The sequence below is a fragment of the Chrysemys picta genome, chromosome 25 (assembly GCF_011386835.1).
Source record: "Chrysemys picta bellii isolate R12L10 chromosome 25, ASM1138683v2, whole genome shotgun sequence".
NCBI lineage: Eukaryota > Metazoa > Chordata > Testudines > Emydidae > Chrysemys > Chrysemys picta.
In genome coordinates this window covers 5,791,689-5,819,026 of record NC_088815.1, presented here as the reverse complement: position 1 = coordinate 5,819,026, position 27,338 = coordinate 5,791,689, and the positions used below count along the sequence as shown (strand labels likewise).

The window sequence follows — 27,338 nt, the reverse complement described above, 5'->3', positions numbered from 1 at the left end:
TCTGATATTCCCCTACAGACATCTAACAGTGGTTAACAAACAAGAAATAAGGTCCAGCTTTATTTTGTGTATGGTGGCTTTAAGGGAAAATGAAAGTCCCAAGTTCTTACTCCATTTTTACTCTGCCTTTAGTCAGGCAGAGTTCCCATAGACTTCATGGGGAGGTTTGCCTGAATAAGTGCAAAGCGTGTTCCTCTCCAGAAGCTGGGCCACCCGCAGAAGAAAAAGTTATGACTAGTGCTGGCTAATGGAGTTACTTGCTCACCTCAAGAGATGGAGCGGGCGGTACTATAGAAATGAAGGTAGTAGGTTCAAACCTTCTTGGTGACTTATAGGATGGGGGAGGTTAATTACAGAAGAAATAAGTAAGAAAAAGGGCAAGGAGTTGGGAGTTTGACTATTTATCAGTAGGAACCACTGTTCCTCTGGCAAGAAGGTTTTCTCCTTGTACGATCTGGCATTGGCAACAATGGGAGCAGGAGCAGGAACTAAAAAATAATCCACAGTAGGTGACAGTTTAATCTCTCCAGCAGTATAACCAACCTATGGGCTGTTACACAGTGTGGAAGGAGATGGTATCCCTCCACCCAAATGATTGCACAAATATAGTCCCTCTTTTTTTTCCTTAGAGGCATCAGCTGCTTCCAAAACTGAAACTCTGGGGAGGAGAAGATGCTAGAGGGGGGAATAATGACCGCTGCCCCCATCACCGCCTAGTAACTTTGCTGTGATAAAAAGATCCACTGAGAGAGAACCCTGATTTCGGTTCAACTCAGAGAGCGAATCCTAAAACACATCAAAATCAGGAGCTAAAAGCTCCTGAAAAATGGGGTCGAGGATGATTCGACCTCCAGGAACAGAGCAGCTGCACGCCGTTTTTTCCTAACCCTGTTACACTTGGCAGGTACCGCGCTTTGCAGCAGATGTTGCCTAGAGAACGAGAGCATTAACCATCCTTACAGGGAGATGCAAGGCGCGGTGTGGGAGCCAGCACCAAAGGAGACCCGGGATGCTTTGGTAACACTGCATTCCCAGCTGGGATCTCAGTAGCAGGGATTGACCTGGGACCTCTGGTTCTAAAAAGCACAAGCCGCTACTGCCCAAGCAAGAAGACCACAGTTAGGTAGCTAGCACTGCAGTAGGCTCAATAACCTCTGTCTATGGCCCAGCCCCCACTAAAATGGGACAGCGCGCTACACTGAGTGGGTCACACCTCTGGGAGAAGAAGGGTTAACATGGCCGCGTTGGATGCAGTTAGGGAGAAGAAAAGGCCACCAGACCTGATCTGAGACGGGGAAGTTCACTTTAAAAGGGGACTCTATACAAATAAATAAATACGACAGCCATGGCCTGAATGAACGACTGCTTATAACAACAACAGTTCCAGCAGTGCCTGGCGCCCCAAAGCACGGACACTATAGACACACAGCACCTTTAAAATGCAGCTGCCTCTGGGAGGGCAACGCACAGCAGCACTACACAGGAGCCGGAGAGTGGTATTTGGCCACAGGTAGAGAGGTAAACCCCTTCTCTTAGAGAAAGTGCCCAGGATCCTACAGGGCAGGCGGGAACTTCCCTGAAAGACTCAGGTATGGCATTCGGAGGGGTGACGGGAACAGCTGACCCTCATTCAAACCACTGATCACAGGGAGTCTACCCCTGTGCAGACCCCACTAGCATCCCTTCTGGTTAGATTTGGACAGTTACCCTGCTAGATTCTTCATAAGGGGATACGATGTTGAATTTCTACTTCCCTGTTTTCTACCGAGCGGCCCAGTCATTACAGGCCTGGCTCTGTCCCCCTGCTCCTTGGGTAGTCATTAAACCCAGGGCACATTAAGAGTAAGATGCTACTTATGTCTTCTTTTCCCTCCACGCTTCAGTCCAATTCAACTCCGGCCTTTACTTCTCTTCCCATCCCCTGCCTGTTTTCGGTTAGCCACCTATCCCACCAAGTCTGTATTGCCCCTTTTTCATTCCATCTTTCTGGTGTTTATTTAATTTAAAACAAACAAATACATATGAAACAAGAGGAGAACAAGGGCTGGTCCTGGGATGAGTGCTGGCAGCTGGGCTCCTTTGCTTTGTTGCATGGGCGTGTGTCTGCCCCATGGTGATTCATGCACTAAGGGAAGGTGTTGGTACGGTACTGGAGCGTCTCCTCGAGGGAGTGGAGATTTCACATTCATTTCACCGGTATGGCAAAGTCAGTTCACTTGTCCTTCAAGGTGCATTACATTCAAGAGCTATTGCAAACCACAGCGAGGAGGTGGGGCAGAGGGGCAGATCACCTCACCCCGTAGGGTCTCTCGGGTTTGGTTATTTGAGTTAAATGAACCTCCCCTGGCCCCCAGTGTCTCTGTTCCCTCCAAACTTTGGGAAATGAAACAGGGTCTGGCCGCTCCGAGCCTTAGCTCTCTCGCGGGTCGCTGTACTGGAGCTCCGAGTTGAATACTTCCTTGTACAGGGGCGGAAAGTTCATAACGGTCTCCGGATGCAGGAGCCGGAAAAACTCCAACTTGTCCAAGTGCAGGTTGCAGATGGTTTTCATCAAGGGCAGCTTGGAAATCATCTGCAGAGGAGAGAAGCAGGGGAAGGAAGTGAGATTTGGGCTTGCGATCAGTCATGCCCAAGCTTTGCGGTCACTGGATGGGGCTTAGCTAGATGTGGCCTGGTGTCATGACAGCGATGTGGCTACAGCAGCGTGAAACCCTGAAGATGCTGTGCTGCACCTGGGTGACTGCCTCTGGGAACGGACCAGGGCTGAGAGGCACCAGGTCAAGCCCCATTTTGAACCGGTACAATGTGTCTATCCTAGGGGCTTGCTGTTCTCAGGGGGAAATGATTTGGCTCTCCCTGGGGCCTGGGAGAATCAAAGGAGCAGCTGGGTTGGTTTTCAACAGCCCTGAAAAATCTACGGCTGAGGTTTCCTCCTCCTGCCCACCCGACGGTACCATAATCACTCGATCCTGAGAGTCACAAACGAGCCCTTGCACTACAGACGGCTGATACGTAAACCTCACCCACACCTGGTACTCGAACCCTAACCCCTCCATTCTTAACACACAGGCCTCTTGCACTTGAGTGAGAGGAGAGCTTCCTTGGCCGGCCCCTGCAGCAGGTTCCACTATAATTAAGTAACAAAGCTCACCCCGGGCTGTGGGAGAACAACTCTGCTGTGATGCTCTGTTCCCCCCCCACCCCAGCCCAGGCTGTATCATGCCAGAATCAAGCCTTGATGAAGCGCTGTTAGAAAGGACATAGCCCGTTCACTCAATGCTAGAGGCCTTGTGCTATGCAAGGAGTCAGGTTAGAAGATTCTAATGGCCTTAACATTTAGGAAGTGAGAATTATTCCCGTAGGACCTAGCGAATCCAGCCAACGCAGGAGGATCCCTACGGTCTATCCACCAGGGGCTTTGTCCAGTTGAGTTGTAAATGTCCCTAGGAGTAAGGCTACCCTCCCCCGCTGAGAGCCAATCCCACAATACAACGGTCCTTGGTATCGGGACCATTTCCCCTTGATGTTCAGCCCTTGTTTTTCCTTAGTGCAATTCCACCCCCGTTCTGCCTGGCTGCTCCCAGTCGGCTCCGTTACCTTCGAGAGCTTATCCTCGCTGGGGTGTTTCTTCTGGATCTCGTGCTGCAGGGCTATATAGATCTTGTCCTGGAGTTTCTGCACCTTCTTGGATTCCGTGAGCCAAGGGCGATCTGCGAATCGATAGCCAAAGCTCACGTCAGCCCCGAGACATGGCTCTGAATCCTGCATAGCACGGCAACGCTGCGGGGGGTGTGTGTGTGTGTGTGTGTGTGTATTTCCTTAACTGATTTTCCTGCCCTTCATATGCAGGGAGCTACAGGTCACTACTTTTCTTTGTGATCATTTCCCACCCCCCCAGTGACACCTCTCGCTTGTCCTCACACATTTGTCTTGGCTGGAGAGGGCTCCAAATTCCAGAACCAGATCTGGCAGGAAGGGGAGAAAAGGGGGCGGGGGGAGGGGGGGAAAGAGGGCTCAGTACAGCACTTAAGGTTACAAGGATTTTCCACTGGGCTATTGGTCTGACATGCTGCCTCTGTTGGTGGCCAATGCCTGATGCTTGAGAACGATTCAGCCCCCACTAGCGCCCAACTGTGTACAGGGGCAGTTCTTTCCTGACCCCAGCAGCCATCAGTTTTACGCCCTGAAGCATGAGAGTGGATTACCCTTGTACTACAAGGCTTGGAGACTTGAAGGAGGAGAGCGAAGTTGGAGAACATCAGGCAGCTCTCCCTGGATCTTGGAGTGGGATTTCTGTTTAGTACAAGCCTCTTCAACTAAAGGGCTCCGTCCCTACAGCAAAGAGCTGAAGGAGGCGCTACATGCAAGCAACTTCCCAAGCAACTGCTTTGCTCCTTGAGGGCCACCTCTGCTAACCCTAAAAGCAGCGGAAGCTCAGGCTTCAGTCCTGCTCTCACTGGGGAGTTTTGCCATAGTCAGATCCATGCGCTTCATTTGCTCCACCTGACAATGATCTAGTGGGTCTTCAATTTCTCTGATAAGGCTTAGGGTTAACTCTCCCCAGAATCACAGCCAAAACACTCTCTCCTGGAGCTCGCGGCTCTGCGAGCTCCTTGAATGCAGAACAGACATGGCCATTCGCCTGTCCCCCTACCTGGAGAGAGCAGGACGGCTGCAGTGAACAGAGCAATCTCCTCGTCCGAGAGCTGTAGCCGGCACAGGTTCCTCCCGAGCTCGAAGACGGCATTGATAAGGTCGTCGCAGCCTAAAGAGAAGACATGGGAACGAGAAGCACATTACGTTCCAGTGCCGCAGACCCCTTCACTGCAAGAAATCTGCCTCTGTCCCCAAGTCTCCGGGCTCCTCTCCTGAAGGGAGTCACTTAGAAGGCTCCCGGAGACTAAGCAGGCAAATGGGGAGGAACCCAGCAGGTCTCCAATGAAAGAATCCCTGCATCACAAGCCAAAGGCACTGGGGTGAAGGCCACCTCCACATGGCAATGCCCATTAAAATCAATGGGTGCAGGGTCCACCCATGTGGATCCCATTGCAGGATTGGGGCCTACACTTTGTTAGCACACGTCCAGTAGGGCCCAGACTGAGACCCATCAGCTTGCGGCACAAAGACCAACCAGCCATTAGCTGGATACACCTTTGGGAGACACCCAATCTAGGCTGGGGTCAGAATGACAGCCTAGAGCCCATTAGCCACTGTCCCATTTGCTAGCCAGCCTCTGAGAATATAAACTATGGGATTCTGCAAGAAGAAGTGCTAGACAGGAGGACAAGACTCAGTGACTTTCATTATGTTCCTAAACCCCCTTGGTGCTTCTGATGCTTTCCCCCTTACTCCTTGCCATGAAGTTAATGCAGTGACTGGGACCCTTTCTGTAGGATTCACTGCTATGTTTTCACCATAAGAAGCTTTAAAGAAGAGTCATAAACTCACCCCCATCACCCCGCAAGGACAAAAGCAAACAAACCAGCTCTTACCAAGCGACTTGAACATCTGCATGCCACCGTATTTCCCCTCGAAGAGCACCGTGTTATTTAAAGGGTTGAATGCCCGAATCATTCGGATCAGAAGCACTTCCAGGCAACCTAATGCAGGCAGAAAAACAACAGACAACGAGGAGGAGGAGGGAAAGGAGGAGGGTAAGGGAGCATTTCCGTCATCCAAGGACAAAAAAAAAAAAAAAATCCAGACCAACAACCCCGCCACCCCCAATTCAAGTATAAATTCCAAATGATTTTTGTAAAGTGTTTAAAAAATCCCAATTTTGTTTTTTTTTTTAAAAAGAGCCATTTGTGACCATGATATTTCAACAAAGGGAAATATGACCCAGTCAGTTAGCAACGGAAAGCAGAGAGATCAAATGATCAATGTAACGGTGGATTACAAAGAAAGGAGCAGGTAAAAACAAAATAAAAAAATGGAAGGAAGAAATGAAGAGGTTGGTTAGATTCCATGTGCTAAGGCTTATAAACTAGGCAGCATTTGGTTTTAAGTGTAGCAACCTGTATGGAATTTGGAGGGAGGAGCATGGGTTGCAGGAGGGAAGACATTTGGTGAGGAACCAATGCAGGTTGCTATATAAACAGATATAGCCGGGAGGTGCCCAGCTATCTGTATTGTCTCTCACAACCATGCACAGCGCCAGGGTGGATGTGGGCGTGTTACGGCAGTGGTATGGCTGTGCTCTAGGACGCTGGGTTACTGTGAGATGACTAACCTAGGATTGCCCAACTCGCAGTTAGCCTGCACTGAAGACGCGGCCTGATTCTCCATCACCCTACCCCTCGTGGGGTGATTTACATCAGGGCGAAATGGACGGATGCTTTTCCCTGGTGTAGATGGCAGTGCAAGGGAGAATCAGACCCGGGGGGAGCTTAATACCAAATTTTGGCTCCCCAATCCCGCAGTCTGATCTGCTAGCATGGACCTGACTGTAGGATCGGGGCCTTCATGTGTGAAAATCTAACAGGAAGGGAGTGTCGGGGACTGTACATGTGGTGAGAGCTCTCAATGGTAAAGAATCATCTGTACGCAATCAGAAAGCACACTGGATTGGCTGCAGCCCCAGGGTCGAAGGCTCCTCCTTCACCTTTCCTTCTCAGTAGCAAAAGTGCACAGATGTTCCTGTACTTCTGCTGTAGTTTATAAAGGGCAGTGAAAGCAGAGTTTTGCATTTTAAGCCAGTTCTGATGTATTGGGATTGCACCAGCGCTCGACGCAAACAAAAAACTAACTTGGGACTTTGGAGTGGAACACAAAAGCGAAATGGATTAATCTGTTTTCCCCCGAGAGCCGAATATAGCACAGAAAGCCAATGAGCACCATCCATTCTCTTAAATGCACCAAGGGGTCGTTAGAAACCTAGGGGATTTGTTTCTCTGTTTGCTGATTCCTAAAAAGAACAACTTTTAACCTGGCACTTTCCCGGTGAGATTCACTGCCCTTAAAACAAAACAAGCTAATATCCAGCCATAAGGAAGCGCCCCACCAATTCAAATCGGCTGCTAAGAGTCCATCAACAGTTTTTGTGTGCCACGAGAGACCTGTTACATTGGCTGAATGAACAACTGTAGCTTCATCATTTGGACCTGATCCCATTCAAGTCAAGGCAAAACTCCCCTCAACTTCAGTGGGTGCAGGACTGTTTCCTTTAAGGGAGTGACCTTGCTGATGCAATACAGACCAGGGCCAGCCTTGTGATCTGGGAACCTGAAGGCTTGGAGACCAGCATTGCGGCACTATTGCTGCTTTGACCTCTGCCTCTTTGGGGCAGGACAGCACCTTACACAGGGGGACCTGATCTGTGAGTGGGGCTCGAGGGCCCTCCTGCAATCCACACCAGAAATAATAATAGTAAAAGTGGATTCTACGCTTGGCTCTGGCTGCTGGGATATTTCTAGTGGGAAGAAGGTCAGAGCAGTCGCTTTAGAGTTCAGAGAGGAGCAGTAGTTGCAGTAATGGAAAATCTGAGCCTCCAGCGTGGGGTTAGTGTCTGAGCCGGTCAGGAAAGGTGTCTTAATTCCCAGGAAAACGTAGACAAGCACAAAGAGCGTGTCATTTTCACTGATATTTTTCTTCAAACGTTTTCTGGGTTTTCAATTAAAAATTTCGGCAACATTCGACAATTCCCAGGGAAATTTCCCCTTTGACGAAAAAGCCATTTTGGGTTGGAAACACCCCCTCCCCCATTGCGAACGAAAAATTCCAACTAGCTTTAGTTAGTGCCTGAGAGCTGGAAGGTGAAACTGACTAGAAACCCAGGGCCTAATTCTTTAGTAGTTCTGGACAGGGCGGGCTCCAGGCACCAGCTAAGGAAGTAGGTGCTTGGGGCGGCCAATACAAAGGGGCGGCAGCGGCACTCCGTCCGCTATTGGGGCGGCACGGGTCTTCGGCGGGAATTCAGCGGCGGGTCCCTCAGTCCCTCTCTTCCTCTTTGAGCTGCCGCCGAAGTGCCGCCGAAGAGGAAGAGAGGGAGTGAAGGACCCGCTGCCGAAGTGCCGCCGAAGAATGGAGCACCGCCGATTGAGCTGCCGCCGAAGTGCCGCCGATCGGGCCTTTTTTTTTTTTTTTTTCCGCCGCTTGGGGCGGCAGAAAACCTGGAGCCGGCCCTGGTTCTGGACAGTTATTTACACCAGTGCCAAGTGCTACCAGAATACAGCGGGATCATTTTATACCCGCTTTGCGCTGGCAAGAGAGAATCCGCGCTATTCAAGCCTAAAAGCGTATAAAACAGCCAGCATTGTCACGACGACATTTATACAGTGCTGCAGAGCACTGCTCAGACGTTCACTAAGTTACCCTCACAACACCCCTGGGAGGTAGGCATGGGAAACTGAGGCATGGAGAGGGGACACAATTTGCCCCGCAAGTCATTGGCTGAATCAGTATTAGAACTCAGGTCCCTTCTGACTCTATGTGGGCAAAGATACCAAAGAGACGGATGCTGTGAGCACTAGCTAGATTCACAAGGGTTTTCAGAAGGGCCGAGCATCTGCAGCCCCCATTGACACAGCTGGAGTTGGAGCACTGCTGAAGGTCAGGCCCCTAGGAAGCAGAGATGGAAGAGACTTATCAGGTCTCGTCCAGGATTATCGGTGCAGGATGGTTTCCTTCTGTCTATTCCTTAGTGGTCATGGGGTAGGAGGGGGATCCCCAGGGGTTAAGAGGTTGGATCTGAAATGCACTTGGATGCTTATGGGAGCTGGAAGCCGCAGAGACACACCTGGTGCCTCCCAAGATCCCAACGCCCCTGTACTTGTGGGGAGTGGGGGGAGGGCATTGAAAACCAGACCTGGATCCAAAATCTATTGCTTTCTCTAAGCTTCCTAATGAGCCAAAGCGAAACTCTGGATCTGAACCCCTCCAAACCCGGTGGGGGATGAACTCCAGACCTGGACGTGAATAGTTGAGCCCATCTACACGCAGGACCTTTAATAAAGGTCAGGCCCACCTGTGGGCCTGGGAATGGGGAAAGCTTGGTGAACAGGGGGATTGTGCTTTCCCCTGACTCGGCTAATCCCTGAACATTCCCAGCCTGGCACCCTGGGGCTCGTTACCTCTGGAGGTTAAGGACCATCAAGGCTGAGGCTCTACATGGTCCTGATTCTCCGCCCCGGCGCCTTCATGTTTCCTGTTCTCTCTCTCTTACCCAGCACCACCAGCTGCTGGTTGTGATCAAAAAGAGGCCAGGCAGGAAGATGTGTCTCCAAGCTAGTTCTAGAGACGACAAGCTGCCCAGGCCACCGGGGCTCCAGCTCCTGCCAGTTCTTGGGATCCTCCTCCCCACCACCCACTCCACCTGCCCACAGTGGGAAGTGGGACCTGCGTGTGTCATGAGGTGGGAGATTCGGGGGGGGGCAGCGGGGCTCACCGTGTGCTAAGAAGGTGAGCCAGACCCACCTCAGTCTGGAAATCAGAGCGAGGAAGAAGGAGGGATGCAGATGGCAGGGGAAGGAGGAGGGTGGGGGTGAGTAAGAGGGAGAAGTATTAGTGGGGGAAAGTGGAGAGAACAGCAAGGAGAGAATGGAGGAAGAGAAAGGCAGAGCAGAGAAGGGAAGGAACGAGGAAGTGGCCCTGTGGACGTCCCCCTGTTGAAATCCCAGGCTGAGCCTCCAGGAGGTTGGACTAGACGACCGCCTGAGGTCTCTTCCAACCCTAATCTTTTACGAGGCGCGGTGCGGAGAAGGCGGCTTTCAGCCATTCTTCAATCTGGGCAGCTCTGGGAATGGCCCCGCCGTAAATCAGAGCAGCCCCAAGGGGCTCTAGTGTAGGGCTTCTCCATAGACCAGAGCAGCCCAGAATCTCCATAGTGCTCTGTGCTAAACGGCGCTGAAGCCTTTCACATTGGCTCCGCCCCTTCCCACCCTAGCCCCGCCCCCACCCAGCACTGAGGTTCCGATGGGGGCATGTAAGGGCTAGTTAGGGTGGCCCTAGGTTGTGCCTGGCTCCCCAGCCCCTGGGGCACTGGGCCAGCCCCACTGTGCTGCCTGGGGACCAGGCCAGGGGCCAGACTGTCTATCAGTGCCTAGAAGGCTGGGGGGGGATTTTGCCACCCCAGAAGGGCGTGGGGAGGAACCTGTCTGCGCGGTGGGGTCCGTCTCCCCGCTCTCTCACCTGCTTTGAGGAGGATGATCTGGTCGTTCTGGCAGAGCTCCATGAAGCCGTCGATGCGCTTGGCGAACTCCACCACGTACTGAATGGCGTTGGAGATCTGCAGGGAGCACTGCTGCCACATGGTCTCGCAGCTCTGTGAGCACAACAGGGGGCGCATCAGGGGCAGCCAGCTCCCTTCCGCACATCACCCTCCCTCCCCCCCACACGCCACAGGGGACCAAGCACAGGGTTTCCTCTGTGTACTGTCCCATCCTGGGGGGGTGCACTGTATGGGGTTCTGTGCCCCACGCCCCAGAATGCACACCCCCACCCGCAAATCTTCATGCATCTCCCTTCCCAGGGTGTTCAACTCCCACTGAAATCCAAGGCATCCCTGGGCCATTTACTTCATCCAAGGACCGAATTTAAATGGGGGTGGGGAATATAAGTAGTGGTTCCCTCCCAGGCGCCACTCACTAACTAAGCTCCACCCACTTGTCACCAAAATGAGATTCCACTCGCAGTGGATCTTCATAATATGATGGTTCCGCCTCTTTTTTGCTTTGATCAGCCATTTAAATTGGCTATCATTAAACTTCAGAGTGAACGACCCCTTGAAATAGACAGGGGCTTCACAGAGCCCTTAAAGGCAGTCTTTCAGGTTCCTCCCCAGTCTTTCACGCTGCCTGCAGACTCAGGCAGACATGGCTGCAGCAGTTACACTTGGGATATTATGTCTATTTCACAATATTAAGGCTAAAGGCGTCTGGTTCCGCCCCCCCCCCCCCATGTTCACTCCCCTTCCTGCCCCCCCAAAATGTTAGCTTGGATTTTGGAGCTCAAGGAGATGGCTTCCGGAAAGAGCCCTGCCTTGCTGTGACCCAGCCTGGTTCACCCCTGTCTCCACGCCCCTGCCCCACTAGGTGATGGTCTGGAACACCAGGGTACGTGGCCTGGGGATTCTGCTGCACCAACCCTAGGGCATGTGTACCCCCAACCACAAAGCTGTGCTCCCCCACTCGCAGATCCACGCCGTGGGGTTCTGCCCCTAACCGCAGGGCGTGCCCAGCTCCATGAGGCAGTGACTTTGCATCCCCATCACAGCCGATATCCCTTCCCCAACCCCATCCCTACGGGCTGCACAGCTTCTCCAGCTGGAAAGCTGCCATCCCACTCCCAGGGCAGCTGGCACTCTGAGACAGAGGGGTGTCCCATGACGATCTCCCATACGTGCGCCCTGACCCGGGAGAGGTTAGTGCCGGGGATTGGGTATCTAGAGGAGCCTGTTGTGTGGGGCAGTGAGGCACAGGCCCCGGGGGCTGGTAGGAAGCAAAGGGAAGTTACCTTGTTCTGCAAGCTCCTGATCTCCTCCTGGGTGTACAGCATCCATGCTAGCCTCTTGAGCTCCTCCGTCGTGTACTGGCAGGTTTCCAGGTGGGACTTGACCACGTTCTGAGCGATCCGGTCTGCCGAAGGAAGCACAAAGCACAGCTGAGACTCAGGGCCTGGGAGACAGGGCCCTGGGTCGTACGGGGGGCAGACAGGCTTCCTCGAAGACAGGGCAGCCCCAGGGACTAATGCAGCGCATAGGCAGCCCCAGAGCTCCTGGCGCGTTGCCAGCATAGCCCCTCAGCTACGGATGTGTTGTGATGAGCTGTCGCGTGTCTATATGTGCCACTGCCTTCTCCTGGGTGGAGTCAGAACTGATCCAGCTGTGTGTCTTAGGCCCTATAGTGCCAGTGGGGATTCTCCTTAGCTCAGGTGCAAGGGGCCTTGTGTTTTCTGGGGTCTGTCCCTGCTTCAAAGTTCTTAGCTGCCTTGGGTTTGTTACAGGATTTATGTGTTGTGAGTGTGCTGAAATTCAGGCAGTTGGCTGATCAGTGGGGTACAGGCTGGACGGCAGCTTAGCAGGGTGTGGGGCATGTTCTGGGTCTCAAGGATGTTAGGAGCAGAGTTTGGGGGAACTATTTTCCTCCTGCTGCTGCTCAGTTCTGGTGGGAGTGGGAGAGGACAGTTCCTGCCACAGCTGCCCTACCCCCCAAAGGGCTTTCTCCAGCCTCCATCCTTGTAGCTGGGGCTGCATTAGCCCTGCATGGACACACTCCCAGAGTGGGGCGCTTTAGGTGGGCGGTGTGGAGATTAATGGAAGGAGGAGGCACACATCAGAGCCTTAGGGGGGCTCACGTCAGGGCCCTAGTGGGGTTCTGGGTAATTGCTACTTCCCACCACCCAACACAGATGTAATGAGGTTGAGTAGTGTCGGCAAACGGCACCCTGGAATATTTGGCACCTTGATTGGTTGACTTGTTTTGAAGCACGGCCAGCAAATACCGTATAAATAAGATGGGTGTGTGTGTGTGTGTGTGTGTGTGTGTGTGTGTGTGTGTGTGTGTGTGTGTGTACACCTAAAGGAGATCACTCTTTGTCAGGCTCACATACACCTGCCTGAACCAAAGGGACTTGTGCTTCACTGACTATCTGTACCTGGCCAGTGCAGGAAATGGTCAACTGAAGGGAATGTATCATCTTTGGACGAAGGCAGGGTAAGATTTTTAAAAGGTCTGCTTTGCTCGAGCTGGTTAATCTTAAGTCTGTATTAATACTATAGGTTAAGTCTAAGTTGTTAAAAAATAGTAGTAGTCAACAGTTAATCAATATATAGTAACTGTATATGTTTTGTGCCTTGCTGAAACCGGGTACAGCATTGGTGAAGTTAGCAATTTATAAATCATAAAAGCTTTACAAGTCACTGTGCCTGTCTTCAGTATAAGTTACCATCAAGTTTATCATAAAAGTCAGTAAAAGTTTATAAGTTATTAAATAAGTTAATAGGTAGGTTAAAATTAGTAAACCATCGTTGATTAATGTATCAGTATTGCATATGAATTTGTGTTGGTTGGGGATGGTTACAGTACACGTAAAGTCATTAGACACATTCTGTCTGTGTTGCCTTTATAGTCATAAGTCATTAAAAACCTTTCTTGAGGAATAATTAGTTTAGTTTCTCTTTTGCGGACACTACTCAACCGCATTACATCTGTGTTGGGTGGTGGGAAGTAGCGATCACCCAGAACCCCACTAGGGCCCTGATGTGAGCCCCCCTAAAGCTCTGATGTGTGCCTCCTCCTTCCATTAATCTCCACATGGCGTAGTCAGCAGGATTCGAACCTGCGCGGGGAAACCCCAATGGATTGTGGTCAATTTGCTAGACTCAAAAATGCCCCAGTCAGCTTAAAGAGGTGTCTGGTTGCACAGCATAGTAACCACAGTCTGTATCTATATTTACAAAGTTTCCTTTTCAGTCTATGAAGCTTCCCAGATAGATTATGCTTATGCTTGCAGGATTCAACTGTACTCGTTTCTTACAACTTCCGGAAGTTTGAGGCCTAACAGTACTTAGCCTGACACTACTTGCCAAGGCTTGTGCACATTAATCACAGGTGGGTGACAGACTCACAGGGAGGGGACTGCAGGAGGCTCCAGGAGAGAGCAGGACCAGAGCCTGGGAGTCCCTACTTTATCTTCCGCTATCAGCATGTAGCCCCCGTTTAGGGATGGGCCCACATGAGATGATAGCCTACTACTGCTCCCCACTAGCAGAAATGCTCCTTTAGCTCAAGCATAGAGGCCTGCGCTTTCAATGCTGAAGGTCTGGGGGTCAGCCCTACCGATGGGTGGTTGCTCTGAGCCCTGCAAAATTCAGCTCATGCCTTCTCTTATGTCTGGGGTTGGGGAGCAGGTACTGACCGATCTCGAGCATCGAAATGTCCGAGGCGAGCTGGCTGCCCTCCAGGGTGCCGTGGGCAAAGAGGCCGGGCTCCAGCATCAGCTCGTAGATGGACTCCTGCTTGATGAGTTTGGCATCGCTGACGTCCATGCTGGACTGGTCAGGCGAGGGCTGGGCCGAGGTCAGGAGGTCGAGGTTGTAGTAGGTGCTGCCTCCGTCAGGGGTGAGGGGGAAGTCGAAGAGGAGCCCATCCGACAGTGGGGAGATATCGTCCAGGTCCGAGACCCCGCTGCTCACGCTGGTGGGGTAGACCCGTGCCAGGGCCTCGGAGTCGTCCTTGGAGACCCCGTTCTGCTCCTGGTTCTGTTGGTGCTTCTGCACCTCCGCATACAGGCTGTCCCGCTGCTTCTTGGACATGCGGCCGAACTTCACCGCTGGGGAGAAGGAAGCAGGGCCAGTGGGCTTGGGCACGTGGATGGGGGCGCAGTGGCAAACGAAGGGTTAACAACAACTCCACTGCCCCAGGCAGATCCCAAAGGAGTAGGAGTGGGGCAGGGCAATGCCCTGAGGCTCCAGGGCTGGGGTGATTATTTTGGTACATTCCGATGATGGGGTTTTCCCCTCCTTTGATTAGCAGCAGCGAGCAGAGGCCCCAGCTGGGATCAGGGCCCCCACTGTGGTAGGTGCTGAGCACACAGATAGGGGGACAGTCCCTGCTCCAAGGAGCTTACAGCTGAAACTGACGAGACATACCCAAGATCCCTGGCACGGCCAGGAATTCAAGAGTCCTGGCTCAGAGCCTATTACTATTCCGCACTGAGCGGCCCGGCCTGCAACTCCCCGATCCCCCAGGAGCCCAGCCGACCCCCAGGCCTTGGGAGCAGACTCACCGTCACGCGACATGCCCAGCGCCAGACATTTCTGCAGGCGGCAGTGCTGGCACCGGTTCCGGTTGGTCCGGTCGATCAGGCAGTTCCTCTGGCGCGAGCAGGAGTAGCTGGCGTTATTCTGCTGGCTTCTCCGGAAGAAACCCTGTGCGGGAAGGAGGACGGTTCAAAAAGGGGTGGGGTGGGGATCCCCCACGTGGTCTGGTCTTGTACTTCTATCATAGCCAAAGCCCTGTGGTTTGTATGAGGGTGGGGATGGAAAAGGCCCAGCGGGGGCACCTGGCCCATCCCAGCCTAAGATTGTTCCTGGGGAGACGGTCTCTTGTGCTTTGTCCAGCCTTGGCCCACGCAATGGGAACCGGGGGCTGTTCCAGAGTGGGGAGGGAGCAATGCCAGACCCAGGGAAGGGAGGAAGGGATGGGGGAGGTGGAGGCCAGCGGTGTTGCTAGTAGGATGGTGACCAGGGCCAGGGAGGTTGCCCTGCGATTTGTCCCCAAGCAGCTCAACCAGTGTATCCGGCTCCTGCCCGGCAATGCTCCTAGGCTGGGACCTTCAATGGGAGCTGGCGTCTGGCTGGCGTAGGTTCCTTTGGAAACCCCTGCCCCAGCGCTGGGCGAGCAGACGGCTCACGCCAAAGAGTTGTGTAAACCAAGGCCACCATCCCCTGAATCACCGGGCTGAGAACGCCCAACTCCTTACACCTGCTGAGTGCCAGGGCTGGACATAGCCCATCACTTACCTTACAGCCTTCACAGGTGATGACACCATAGTGAATCCCCGAAGACTTGTCCCCGCAGATCTTACACGGGATCACTTCGATTTGGGCTGCAGCCGGGAGGGGAACAAAACAGACAAGCCCAGGTCAGTTCACTGCGGCGTCTCTCTCTCTAGGGAACAGAGCAGTTAAGACCCTGGGCCCTTGTGCGGAGACAGGGACCTCACAGCGCTTTACAAACAGACATTAACGGAACCTTCTGGGAGGTGGGTAGTATCATCCCCATCTTGAGGGAAACTGAGGCACAGAGCAGGGCTGTGACTTGCTCAAGGTCAGCCAGCAGGCCAGCAATGGAGCTGGGAACAGAACCCAGGTCTGCTAATCCTGTACTCTAGTCAGTAGATCCCACCGTTTAAACCCTCTGAAATGATCCTCTTACGAGTCCAGCCCCCCTGCTCAGCACACCTGGGAAACAAGCAACACCAACTACTCAGCTCGGCAAGCAGACGCTCTTTTCCCAGCCTCACTCCAAGCACCACAAGACCCCGCCTAGGCCCCGTGCCAAGTGGCCACGGGATCCCCTCCAGGTTTTCCTCTTCCTTATTCCTGATGGGGAGTGAGGAGGCTGAGGGACTCATTAACATTTGGCTTGATTCTGTACCTGTGCTGGTTGCACTTATAGTCACGAGTGGATCTGAGCACTCAGAAGGGACGGATCTCGGCCTGCGGGGATCCCACACACCTGCCCTACCTGAGTCTCTTTGCAGAGACTGAATCCTGGAACCTCTCCATCTAAAAGCCCGTATTAACCATCCAGACCTGCTCCACCCACTAGCGGGAGACAAAGCGCTACCCTGCACTAGCTTAAGGTACACACCCAGGTGCAGTCTGTCTGCAGCGCTTAAATGGCCACTTTTCTCCATCTTTTTTATGGCAAGTATTTGAAGACCTCTCAATCTCCTCTTTTCCAAACTAAACATACCCAGTTCCTTCAGCCTTTGCTCATATGGCTTGTGTTCCACGCCTTTGATCATTGGGGGAAGGATAGCTCAGTGGTTTGAGCATTAGCCTGCTAAGCCCAGGGTTGTGAGTTCAATCCTTGAGGGGGCCACTTAGGGATGTGGGGCAAAATCAGTACTTGGTCCTGCTAGTGAAGGCAGGGGGCTGGACTTGATAACCCAAGGGCCCTTCCAGTTCTAGGAGATAATAATAATTAATGGAGATATCCTATTATCTTTGTCAGTCACCTCTGGATCCTCTCCAGTTTCTCTACGTCCTTTCTACACATCAATGACCAAAACTGGACACACTTCTCCAGCTGAGGCCAAACCAGCGCCGAGTAGAGCAGTACTATCACCTCCCATGGCCATGCTCTGCCTCTGTTAATGCAACCCACAATTGCATTGGCTTTTTTTGCAACAGCATCGCATGGCTGGCTCCGGTTGAGGTGGTGATCCACCACAACTCCCAGAGCCTTGCACAGCCATGGAAGTCCTGAGCTGCCCCAGTGGTATAGATGTACACACATTACAGACTATTGGGGCAGTGTTCTCGGTAGCGGGGATTGAAGGGGATTCAGAACCTGGGTTACCTGCCTAGGTAGGAGCGAATACAGGAGCAAAGGATGAATCAGTACAGTGAATCGGGCTGCAATTCCCAACATGCTCAGGAGATGGCAGTGAAGTGCTGTTCCAAGCCATTATCGGATGGATTACAGCTGGGTGGGTGCGTGAAGGGAAAGGTCTCTCACTCTTAGCAGCAGTCGCAAGGCGAGGACGAGGATTTCACAGCTCAGTTGACCAAAGACTCGCCGTCCCCTGACCCCCAACACCCACCCCTCCAGAGCCACATCTGCCTGTGCTGAAACTGGCTCCCCAACCCCCCCCCCCTCCACATAGCTACCAGTTCCCGGTACGGGGCTGCCCTGCATGTCCCAGTTGGACACAGGGTAATGTACCAGGTGTGTGCATGTCCCAGTCGGGCACAGGGTAATGTACCAGGTGTGCACTGGTGGTGCTTCAAACCCTAGGCCGCCTCCTCCTGGGTGGGCTCCCATTGTATGCACACACAGCTAGCAGGGAAGGGAGGGCAGGGGAGAAACGGGGCAGGTCCCAGAGGCCATGGGTGTAGTTAGTTGCAGGCACCCAGGGACTGGATATCATCAGTCAAAGGCAACAGCGAATGCAGAAGGGTGCTGCAGTTTCATGGCTCAAAAGGCCGCATGGAGGGGGAATTCCTATGTCCCCTGTAAGTGTCCCCACCGTTGCAAGAGGGAGGGCTGGGCTGGGCTGGCGCTAAAAGAGCTTGGCTTGTTTAGCCTAAGTAAAAGGAGCCCAAGGGGAGATCTGATTGCTCTCTATAAATACATCAGAGGGATAAACACCAGGCAGGGAGAGGATTATTTAAGTTAAGCGCCAATGTGGACACAAGAATAAATGGAGATAAACTGGCCATCAACAAGTTTAGGCTCGAAATTAGGTGAAGGTTTCTAACCATCAGAGGAGTGAAGTCCTGGAACAGCCTTCCCAGAGGGGCACTGGGGGCAAAAAACCTAACTGGCTTCAAGCCTGAGCTTGAGAAGTTTCCGGAGGGGATGGTATGAAGGGACTGCCTACAATGGCGTGTGGCCCGTTGGCGACGGCCAGTAGCAAGAATCCCCAACGGCTGGAGATGGGACACTAGAGGGGGAGGGCTCTGAGTTACTGCAGAGAATTCTCTCCCAGGAATCTGCCTGGTGGGTCTTGCCCACATACTCAGGGTCTAGCTGATCGCCATATGTGGGGTTGGGAAGGAATTCCCCCCCCAGGTCAGACTGGCAGAGACCCTAGGGGGGGGGGGTTCGCCTTCCTCTGCACCATGGGGCCCGGGTCACTTGCAGGTTTAAACTAGTGTCAGTGGTGGATTCTCTGTAACTTGACGTCTTTTAACCATGATTTGAGGACGTCAGTAACTCAGCCAGAGGTTGGGGGTCTCTTACAGGAGTGGGCGGGTGAGATCAGACCAGATGACCATGATAGTCCCTTAAAGTCTATCAGTCTGCAGGGGAGCCTGGAGTGAGGCTGCTGGACACAGACACTGTGGTCCTCTCTGGCTCTCCAGCTGGCAGCCTGGGGTCACTATACAGGGCAGCCCTAAGGCCCAGTCTGGATTCGGCAGCCGCGGAATGGGATCGCTGACTGCACTGTAGTTCCGGGGGGCACTGCCAGCAAGCCTGGTCCCCACAGTACGTCAAACTACCCCTGCAAGCCCTTTCTATCTGCAGCCCTTGTCCTGGGGCGCCCCCTGGTGTTTGTGCGGGTGACGCCTTTCACGCCATCTCTGCTGGTTTGCTCGTCTCGTGGATAGAGCACCGGGACTCAAGTGACCTGGGTTCTAGCCCCAGCTCTGCTGCTGGGTGACCTGGGGCAAGCCACCTGCCCTCCCCGCTGCCTCAGTTTCCTCATCCGCAAAATGAATGATTCTGCCTTCCTTGGTAAAGTGCTTTCAGAACTAGAGATGAGAAGTGCTATGAGAGCTAAATATTATGGTATTTATTTGCACTGCAGTACCACCAGGGACCCTAGTCACAGACCAGGACTCCACTGTGCTAGGCGCTGTACAAACACAAGGAAAAGATGGTCCCTGCCCCAAAGAGCTTACGGTCGAAGTATAAGACAAGAGACAACACAGACAGACAGACAGGGGAGCACAAGGAAACAACGAGCCAACAACAACAGGCCATCTCTGCCGTAGCTGGAGTCATTCGGGTGTCCCTGGTGAGGTCGCTGGCCGGCCCGTTGGGACGAGCATTGGGATGGGGTCTGGTAGTGAAGGGGATGCCGAACGGGCCTGATTCTGCTTTGCACCTCCTGCACTGATTTCCACAGCACTCCGCAGGATCGGGGGCCCCTGCAGTGGGGGTGCATGTTGACCCGCCAAGGCTTTGGTTGGGTGGTTTTAAAACCAAAAGACCAGGCAGGAGGCGATGTAAGGCAGGTACCAAGGGAGCTGGTCAGCAGACTGGCCCGGCTGGGCAGGTCCCGGGCACCACAATAATGGCAATAGCAGGGCTATTAGAGGGGGAGGGGCAGGGATCTGGCATGCAGGAGTGACACCAGGAACTCCCAGTGCCTGGGCCAGTGGGGCCCAGCTGTGTCTAGGGCAGGGCAGGGCAGGGCGGGGCTTGTTCCCAGGATACTGCGTGGGAGGGGGCTGGGAGTCTTTGGCTAGAACAACTGGGCCAGATTCTGACCTCACACGAGTGTTAAATCCAAAGTATGGTCAATGGAGTCCCACCAGTGTGAGAGTCATTGTGTCCGTGGGCTCGGCCTGTCTACAGCACGTCTGTGTCCTGGGCCGCACGTGGGGGGGGGAGCGTTTAGGGGGGAAGGGAATAGAGCGTCCTACCAGCACAGCTCCTCTGCACTCATTCCCCCACCCCCAAAACTGCCAGCGTTTGGGGCATCCCGGATAAGGGACATTGGGGGTTTGGAAGCATTCCTTTCACACAGCTCTGTCTTTGCAAACCTCCATGCACTGGGGCGGATGGAGAGGGGGCAGGAACAGGCCTCCAGATGGGCTTATCAGACCCTGATTAACAGCTGCATAATAACCAGGCTTTTCATTAGAGCCAAGGCATTGCTGCAGGGAACAGCTGTGTGTAGAGAGGACTGCTGCCTTCAAGTGTCCTGTGCCTTGGCATAAACCTCTCAGCAAATGCTCAGCTTTGCTCCAGCCTTCCCTTCAGCACAAAGTAAGTTCCTCTGTTCCTGTGCTAGCGGGATTTCTGAATGCTTTCTTTCACCCAGCACTGCCATGCAGCCACCTCTGTGCTAGAACATGGCAGCTGTTCAACAACGCACAGCACCGGGTTAGCCCAGGAAGTAAAGAAAAACACTGAATCCACCGAAGGGAATTTCTGGAGGGAGACTGAATGGAATGAGCCAAGCTGGCATCTGGCCACAACAGCAGGGTTGTCTCTAGCAGAAAAAGCCACCGAATCCTGAGAGATTATAGTGGTTAAAACCTGTGCAAATGCCTGGCAGAGAAAGGAGCCATTCCAGAGGGAGGGCAAAGAGAAATCCAGTCCAGAGCTTGCTTACAACTGTCCCAGGTGGCACAAGTGAGCTCCAGGGGATAAAGAACGGGGTGGATTCCGCTGCCCACCTGCAATGACCTTGGGTGGAAATACCCGGGAGTGGCTCTCTCTTCTCCTCTGGGGCCTGATCCAGTGGAAAGTCTCTCACGGACATCACTGGGCTTTGGAACCAGCCCCTTGAATGGCTCCCCTGCCGCTAAAGCCCCATGCTGAGTCGGGGGCTAGATTGTGTCTCCCGGCAGCCGGAGCACGGTCCTCTTCCCTGCGGCTGCTGCAGTGGGCTGGGTTCCCAACCGCGGAAACCACTTGCCAGTTGGATTCTCCATCCCTGCAAATCTGGCAGCATTTCTAGAAGAGCCGCTGTAGTTCCCACAGGACGGAACCCAGGGAAGCCACATTGGTCCCTTCTGGCTTGGAAACGATGACCCTAAGGGGTCTGCTTGCAGCCCCTTCCCTGTAGCAGGCAGCCACCTGGGACCGATATGGAAAACAGCCTTGGCACTAGGCCCCCCGGCAGCACTGCCCTGCATCTGCTCTCCCAGCCTGGGGGAGGGCTTAGCAGCCACTCTCTGCTCGGCTTGTGCTGAACAGGCTTCAGCCCCTCCATCTTCCAGGCTGCCCCAGATCCAGGGGGTGATCTACAGCCCCCTCACCCAGGCAGCCCTTGGCCTTCCTAGTAGGCATTACACGGGCCTGGCCCCTGCCGCCTGGGAAATAGCACATGCCATTCGGATCAGGCCTTGCCCATTACATCGCTACTGACTCAACGCCCTGTTGTGGCACTAGGGGGCGCTCGGCTGCCATCTTTTACAAGAGACTTTAAACCAAGGCCCTGGTCATTCACGGTCGTTACAGATCCCAGGCTGCTTTTGGCTCCACCACGGTCTTGCTTAAATCCCCAGCTCAGGTAATTCCATTCTACCCCCCTACATTCCCCTCTGCATTTCCAATGGATTCTTCTTGATTAGCGACTGCGTGTTCCACAGCTGCTGTGTTCCACCCCAGAGGTGGCTGCTGTGTTCCACCCCAGAGGTGGCGGGTTCAGTGCGGTGTATAGTTATCCCGGGTGTTTTGGGGTCCATTGAGATGAACGACACTAGGGAAATCATCCCCTTTATTGTTGTTGTTATTCTCCGGCGCCAGAGGCTGCTTTTGTACAGCTCTTTGTTCTCCCCCATCTAACCCATGTTTTCATAGCACCTTTCATCTTAGAGGACCCCAAAGTGCTTCAGAAACTAGAAGCCTGGTTTTTGGAAGTGCTGAGTACCCACCAGTCCACTTGAAGTCAGTGGGAGCTACGGGGGCTTAGCACCCCCCAAAAAATCAGACACTATATCCAGGGATTCCTCCATCCACCGCTGACATGCAGCCACCTCTGGGGTGGAATGAAGCAGCTATCTTCCTGTAAGGAGGGCAAGGTTTTATGTCCACAAGAGAGATCCCCTAGTGGCAGAGTGCCCCCTAACTCCACCTTTGGACCGGGGCTCAGCTCTCACAAGGGGTGAAGAGTGCCCCTAGTGAGTGTGCCGTCTATATGCTCCTTGGAGGTTTCATCTAAGGACTGACCTCACCAAGGCCAGCTGAACCTCACAAGATCACATCTCCAGGTAGTACCGTCCCTGGCCTGCACTGTTGTCACCCGGCTATGTTAGATGTTCGGCTGCGTATGTGTGTTCTCCGTGTGTGCTGCCCCAGCTTTGCGCAGACAGCCGGCACAGCAGACCTCGAGCGAACTGCCCAATGACTACAAGATCCGTTAAGGTACGAAGGCGCCAGGCCAGGTTTATTACTGACAAAGCACAGTAATATCACCTGGCAGACTCTACGAGGATATTAAGACATGTATGCCCATGACAGAGGACGCAGCTCAGTGAATGTCGGGACTTTTCATTATCCCCTCGGCTGGACACAGATACTCCCTCTGAGATACCTCTGTATACATTCCAGGGTCCCCCACCAGCTGCCCGGGACTCTGAGAAATGTAACTAGCATCCAGTCCGGCATCCTCATGGGTGGCTCTGGAATTCCTGCATGACCACCTGAGAGAAGGTGACCCAGCTACGCAGCTCTCCGACCGGGGTCACTGGCGGGCAATGGGGCACCCTCTATCATTCAGCCCTGCTGGGAAAGAGATGGACAGTAACTGGTGCCCGGCTGCTGCTGCCGGATGCCGGGGACGTCCCCGAGAAAAGCTGCCACAAGCCACGGGCGCCTAGATTCGCATCTGCTCCGGTGACCCGCTTGGGACACGAGGTGCCCAGGAGATGCTCAAGGGGTGCCAGGGGCAAGGAGCCACCTCCCTGCTGACCCTGTGGCTTCCCGCCTGCTGCCAGAGCCCCGCCGCTTGGAGAAAGATGGGGCCCAAACACAAACAGAGACACTAGGGGATCCCACAGTCAAATACCTCACCCGCTCTGGCTGATGGGGGGTTCAGAGGATGGAAGTGAGTCCAAGTAGGAAGAATGGGGGGGACAGAAGTGGGGAAGCACAGCAGGTAAGGAAGCAGAATGGGGGCGGGGCAGATGACAACATACCAAGGTGATGTTATAAATCAAGGCATTGGGTGGGTGGAAGGGTGTATACAGAGAGCAAGAGAGAAGAGCTGTACACTACGTAACAATCCTGCAATCGTGGGTTGTTGCTGCTCTGTTTTCTATATTAATTCAGCCCAACATCAGCAAACCAATCAATCAGAATTCACTCAGCACGGGATCTCAGGGCATCTTGCCAACTCTCGTCAACGAAGCCACACAACTGCAACGTTCGACGGAGGTGAAACTGAGGCACATGCTCACTTGCAGCCAGGGCCTCAAGTGGAAACGGGTCCCAGGAGTCTGACCTCCCTCTCGCCTGCCTCCCACCAAGTGTGCACACGTGTGCGGAGATCCTGTTATTTAAAGCCCCGGCAGCAGGGGGCCCTGGCACAAAAGCCCAGCAGTAAGGCTCTTGGTGCAGTTCGTCACGCAGCGATATCAGTGAGTGGAGAATCTCCCTCACAATAACAGTACGGGGAGAATGATCTTTTCCCTCAGAAAGATCGAGTGACTTACCCAAGGCGCCCGGCCTTGAACCCAGATCTCCTGAGTCACTAGCCCAGGCCCCACTCACAAGAGCATCCTTCCTCCCTACAGCACAGCGTTAACCTTGTTACTTGTCCCTTTCTCAAGAGTGGCCGAGAAGCAGCTTTGCAGACTTCGCCTCGTAAAAAGAACACAGTTAGGAGATCTGAAAGCGCTTTACCCAGTATCATTATCCCCATTTCACAGATGGGGAAACTGAGGCACAGAGTGGAGCAATGACTCACCCAAGGTCCCTCAGAAGACTAGTAGCAGAGCCAGGACTAGACCCCAGGTCTCACCAGGATACCCGCCTCTCTGATGCCAGCGCTAAGCAAAGATAACACAGCACTGCAAAAGGCAGAGCAGTCCACCGTGATTCATTCTGTATGTACTAAGACCAGGAGTACTTGTGGCACCTTAGAGACTAACACATTTATTTGAGCATAAGCTTTCGTGGGCTACAGCCCACTTCATCGGATGCATAGACTATGTACTGTGAGAGGGAGACTCCCTGCAATGCTCATTTCCCAACGCAGGGGGCGCCATTCCCAGCATGCAATGCTCCTATCATCTGTGTCTCCCGTCACCCTGATTCTTATCTCCTGCAGGCGGTGGCCTAGGATTTCCAATGAAACAGATAGATTCTCTTCTCATGTGCATGTGTGCATGCGTTTGTGTGTGTTTGTGTGTGCACGTGTTTGTGTGTGTACATGTTTGTGCGTGTGTGTGTGCGCACGCGCATGGATTTGTGCATGCGCGTTGGTGTGTGTGCATGCGTTTGTGCGTGTTTGTGTGTACATGCGTTTGTGTGTGCATGTATTTGTTCATATGTGTTTGTGTGTGTACATGCATTTGTGCATGTGTGCGCGCACGCATAGATTTGTGCGTGTGCGTTGGTGTGTGTCCATGTGTTTGTGCCTGTGCGTTGGTGTGTGTCCATGCGTTTGCCACACATGCCCCTTCTTTTAGGCGAGGGTGGTTTTGGGTGAGGACGGGGTGGGCCGGGTATAAGCCCTTGGGCCACCCCTGGCAGGAAGTGGCACAGGTGTGTCAGCTGGGCACGACAATGGGATGGGAATGCCAAGGGAGGGATGCACATTTGAACCTCGCTCCAGACCTCAGCCCATCCCCCCACCCCAGCCGACCCGACCCTCCCACCAGCAATTCAAAAGGAATTGAGTTTGTCTGAGGACCAAGGCGGGAGAACCCTGGGCCCAGCTGTGCTGTGAGCGAGGGCACCTCTGAACGGAAGGGGTTGTCAGTCAGGCTGGGACAAACCCTGTGTACTTGTGCGAGCACACGTGGGAGTGCGCAGCTGGAGCTGGGGAGCTCTCTGTCACCCGGGGGGTGCTGGCAGGAGGAACATGTTAGACTGCAGCTGAGACTCGACGCATATAACATTTGAGCAAGGAAGGAGTTATTGGGGGAGTGTTTCATTCCCTTTTATATCTTCCTCTTCCTCCATGCCTGCCCCATTGGCAGGTCAGTCGGAAGATCACAGAGCTTGCTTCCAAAGCATCACCCATTCCTACGTGACTCAGGCCCTGATCCTGAGCCCGCGCCTCCCACTGTGCCCTGCTCGGCAGGTTTGAGACCTCCGGGGCCCAAAGTAAGCGGAGCCGAAGAACAACAAAACCCACCTCATGCCAAGCTGAACACTGACAGATCATTTGCTTTCTAGAACTGATGTGATGGCCTGGCAGGAAACCCAGCAACTGGAGCAGATGCCAACATGCCCAGCCTGTGACATCACGGCCATGGAGACAGTTCTGACTGCACAGGTATATGTGGAGACATTGATGACTGTACGTGAATACAGCTGTTCATAAGTTCAGCCATCTGCAACAGATTGGACTCTGAAGGCATTTTGATTTCATGGTGGAAAACGTGGACAGCAAAGAAGAAACTATATTGTCCAAAAAGACCTATAAACAATCCACTTCCCAGAAGAAACAGGGCGGAAAACACCAGAGCAGAGTTAAGATTATTGAGGGAATTACACATTTCCAGACTTCCAATCTGTTTTTAATCTTGAATCTTAGCTGAGAAGTTTTTTTGCCTTTCGAGCGGCTATGAAGAAAAAACAATCAAATGTATTTGTATTAGGGTAACTTCTTCAGGTCCTCATCAGGATTGCAGCCCCCTTGCGCTAGGACACACAGGACAGTCTAATGAGATACTCTTCTTCGGTAATTGAGGTAGAGATACAACTCTTGCATCTGAAGAAGTGAGGTTCTTACCCACGAAAGCTTATGCTCCCAATACTTCTGGTAGTCTTAAAGGTGCCACAGGACCCTCTGTCAACCTCAACTCGAACTTTGTGGCGCTTGTGCGTGGAGATGGCCTTTAACGGCGATCCTGTTTGTAATGTATTGCTAAATCACTTCAATGCAAGCCAGAGCAGAACACGTCCCAATTAGCCCCGTGTATCCTGTTAACCCACAATTGAGAGTAAACAAAAGGAGGGAATTAAACTAACAGCTGGAGCTGGTGACTTGTTGGAAAGGAAAGGGCTCATCTTTAGTGTAAATATCAAATCCGACTTTCCCACAGTGTCAGTTCTGCTGCAGGCGCTACAGCCGTGGGAGAGGTTAGCGTGACCAATGGGCCCGATCCGCGACAGCGGGAGCTGGGACGGTGCTTTCTCCTGGGGAGGTTTAGATCTCCACTGTGCTTTGAGCCCCTCTCCGGTTGTCAGGTGTGGTTTCCTAAATTGTTCTTTGGTCTTTTCCTCCCCTCACTCCCTCCCCCAGCTCTTTGCTTTCAAATCAACAGAGCCCTTTGGCAGATTTCACGTCGCAAGGGAAGAGAAGGCAGCGATGAAGGCTGAACATCCCCCGCCTGGTCCCCAGCGTGCTGGCGTTGCACGGAGACAGAGCGTGTGGCCTCGCACACAACTCTACAGTGCTGGACAACAATGAGACTCGTGCCTCTGCTGTACAGAGGCAAGGAGCCCCCCGAGGCAGGATGGCCCAGTGGGTAGGGTGCTAGCCAAGGACTCAGGAGAGCTGGGGTGAGTTCCCGGCTCTGCCACCCTGGGCAAATCCTTTAGCCTTTCTGTGCGTCTGTTCTCCATGCATGAACTGGGCATAGTGGCCCTGCCTGACCTCATCGGGGCACTGGGAGGAGAAAAACATCCTAGAGTGTGTGTTTTCAGACGCTGATGGCAGCCAGTGACTAAACCAAGTGGCTTTATAGGCGACACCTGGCACCCGTCACACTGGCTGTCCTCCCCAGCCCTGGCAGTGAACGAGGGGGCGGTTACCCATGTAGTGGGTCCCATTAGCCGCTAAACAGAGCATGAGGAGGTCATGTGACACACCCAAGGCCAATGGCAACCAATTGCCTGCGCTAACTTCTAGGCAACACCATTGTAGCATTTATTCCATCTCTTTGTACACCGCATGAAGGTCCGAAGCCAGAGGACAAGGGCTGGGCATGTGCGGATTCATTAGCCGGTCTCTGTTGCTGATGAACATGACTTCCTTACAGCAGGAAGTTAGGGAACGTAATCTGATTCCTACATGGAGCAAACACCCTGCTTATTGTGAATTAAGGGCCCTTGGCCAGAGAAGGAGATTCCGTCCTCTTAGCTATCCAGCAAGGCACTTACCTGGCCTTCGCCACCCTGCTATTGGAGCACCTCAGCGAGGAATTTTAACTCTCCCCTTCCCCCCTGCGAGGTAGGGAAATGTTACCCCCTTTCATAGATGGGGATCTGAGACCCAAAGGGGCTGTGTGTGGATCAAGGGCTGCACCCCAGTCG

The 27,338-nt window shown here is 53.3% G+C and overlaps 1 protein-coding gene across 1 annotated transcript in view; it reads right to left on the bottom strand.

Moving 5' to 3' along the window:
- Positions 1-1,969: 1,969 nt before the first annotated feature.
- The window catches only part of LOC101943709 (nuclear receptor ROR-beta-like), a 39,629-nt gene continuing 14,260 nt past the window's right edge, over positions 1,970-27,338 (bottom strand). The window contains exons 2-10 of the mRNA XM_005283841.4: positions 15,461-15,546; positions 14,725-14,866; positions 13,855-14,268; positions 11,452-11,573; positions 10,129-10,261; positions 5,493-5,600; positions 4,655-4,765; positions 3,598-3,710; positions 1,970-2,572 (exon numbers count right to left, since the gene is read on the bottom strand). Of these exons, the coding sequence (XP_005283898.1) occupies positions 2,411-2,572; positions 3,598-3,710; positions 4,655-4,765; positions 5,493-5,600; positions 10,129-10,261; positions 11,452-11,573; positions 13,855-14,268; positions 14,725-14,866; positions 15,461-15,546 (1,391 nt within the window). The 3' untranslated portion in view covers positions 1,970-2,410. The remainder of the gene's footprint in view (positions 2,573-3,597; positions 3,711-4,654; positions 4,766-5,492; positions 5,601-10,128; positions 10,262-11,451; positions 11,574-13,854; positions 14,269-14,724; positions 14,867-15,460; positions 15,547-27,338) is intronic.